This window comes from Orycteropus afer, unplaced genomic scaffold (assembly GCF_000298275.1).
Source record: "Orycteropus afer afer isolate SDZICR_OR568_19922 unplaced genomic scaffold, OryAfe1.0 scaffold00083, whole genome shotgun sequence".
Classification (NCBI taxonomy): domain Eukaryota; kingdom Metazoa; phylum Chordata; class Mammalia; order Tubulidentata; family Orycteropodidae; genus Orycteropus; species Orycteropus afer.
Window position 1 is genome coordinate 9,475,059 of NW_006921670.1, and position 2,024 is coordinate 9,477,082.

The 2,024-nt window shown below is 53.8% G+C and overlaps 1 protein-coding gene across 1 annotated transcript in view; it reads right to left on the reverse strand.

Annotated features, from left to right (window-relative positions):
• Positions 1-2,024, reverse strand: part of PNPLA5 (patatin like phospholipase domain containing 5) — a 46,402-nt gene that overhangs the window by 5,574 nt on the left and 38,804 nt on the right. Inside the window, exon 7 of the mRNA XM_007941799.1 lies at positions 755-940. Within this exon, the coding sequence (XP_007939990.1) occupies positions 755-940 (186 nt within the window). The remainder of the gene's footprint in view (positions 1-754; positions 941-2,024) is intronic.

The following is a 2,024-nucleotide window of genomic DNA, read 5'->3' on the forward strand; positions in this document are numbered from 1 at the left end:
GCCTCCCCATGCTCACCTCTGCTGCCCTGCCCCTCACCACTGTGCTCCGGCCACCCTGAGCGCCTGCTCTGCCTGCCCCAGGGCCTTTGCACATGCTGTGCTCGCTGTCTGGACTCTCATCCCCGCTTCTTTCTGCCCGGCCATCTCCTCCTTTCATGTCTCATTCCAATGCTGCTCAAGCTTGCTGTCTACCAGTGTCATATGTGCCTGTGGGTCCCCGCACTTTCCTGTGACCGTATGTGTATTTACGTCACCAAGCAAGAGTAGACCGAATAGTTTAGAGCAAAACTGATCTCTGGTCCTGTCATTTGCTAGCTGTGTGACTTTGGGAGAGTCACTTAACCTCTCTGTGCTGTGATTTCCTCATCCACACAAATTCAGGGTGGTGTTGGGAGGATGAAATGAGCTAGGCTCCACCTGGGGAATCTGGAACCCTCTGTATGGGCCACTCCTCTGTCCCTCAGCGCCCCCTGCTCTTTCCTGGGCAGTAAGCAAAGACCTGGCTGTCTTAGCCACAGCTTTGAGTCTGAATGACAGGGGCAGGCGCCGTGACCTCAGTGACAGCCTTGACCTCTCTGAGCTTCCGTTTCCTTATCAGTGAAATGGGACAAGAACATGTTGTTCTTGCACCCAGAGTGTGTGAGGTTTGAATAACACACCACGTACAACGCCCGTGCCCGGCGCTGGGTCAGCATGGGTCCCTGGGTGAGGGCACCTGGTAGGTGAATGAGCACCAGAGGGGAAGGGTCTGTACCAGTCTCCAGTTCTGGCGTGAGCTCCTCAAAGTTGGGCACGTCCTTGACCAACACGTTGGGCACCGCCCAGTTCAAAGCCAGGACAGCCTTCCCACCCCTGTCACAACCAGCATCCTGGGTGCCTTCAGCGGGGACTGGAGGGTCCTTAGACACCAAACCCCACAGTGTTGGATCCTTGGTGAGTCCTAGGCCAGGGACAACAGGGGAGGGAGGTGACAGGTCAGCACACTCCAGGCTGGCCATGGCAGCCTCACTACTCATACCATCCACACCCCCTACCCCCATGCCCACGCTCTGGTGACCCACCTGCCATGAGACAGACTCACGGCTCATCCCCACGACCCATCCTGTGCTCCCCCCACCCGTTTCCTGGCCACTTTCCTGTGAATCATCACAGTCAAGGCCCTGAGGACGCAGGCCAGGGTTCCAATCCTGCTTCACCACCTGCCAGCTATGAGGCCTAACCCCTCTGTGCCTTAGTTTCTCCCTGTGAAAGGGGAAACGCTTTTTACAGTTGTTCTGGGGCTGCAGATGGGTTTCAGGGCCTGACAGCCTGGGTTCGAATTACAGCTCTGCCACTTTGAAGAACTCTGCCCTGTGGGGTCACATCCAAGCTCCTAGCTCAGACGATGTCTCTGGTCCACCCATTGCCCCATGGCCTCTCTCTCATCCCCTCCACATACACACACTCATACACAGCTACATACACTCACACACATATGCACAGATGTATGTACACACACCTACACATGCATATACACACACTTAAAATTATACACACAATTACATATTCACACCAACACACATACCCAGACATACACAAACACGTCTGCATACATCGCACACACATATACACACTCATGCAAATACACATATACATGTATACATGTAACACATGTATACATGTAACACAGCACATATATGCACACATATACATATATGCAATGCATACTCACACGTACACACTAACACATACACCACACTTACATACACACACACATCTATATAAGTAACACAGATATACGTAGACACATACACACCCATACATACACATACACATCCCTCCTGCCACCCTGAGTCCTGTTCCCTCAAGGAGTTGACCTCTAAACCTCGTTGTCCCTCTCTCCCGTCTACCTGGAGCGGCCTCCCCGTCCCTGCCTTCAACCTTGCCACAGCCTTCAGGGCCGGTCAAAGCCCAGCTCATCTATCACTGCCTCCAGGGAGCCCTCGTTGGCCCCTACAGCCCAGGGGACCCTCCACTGCACCTCT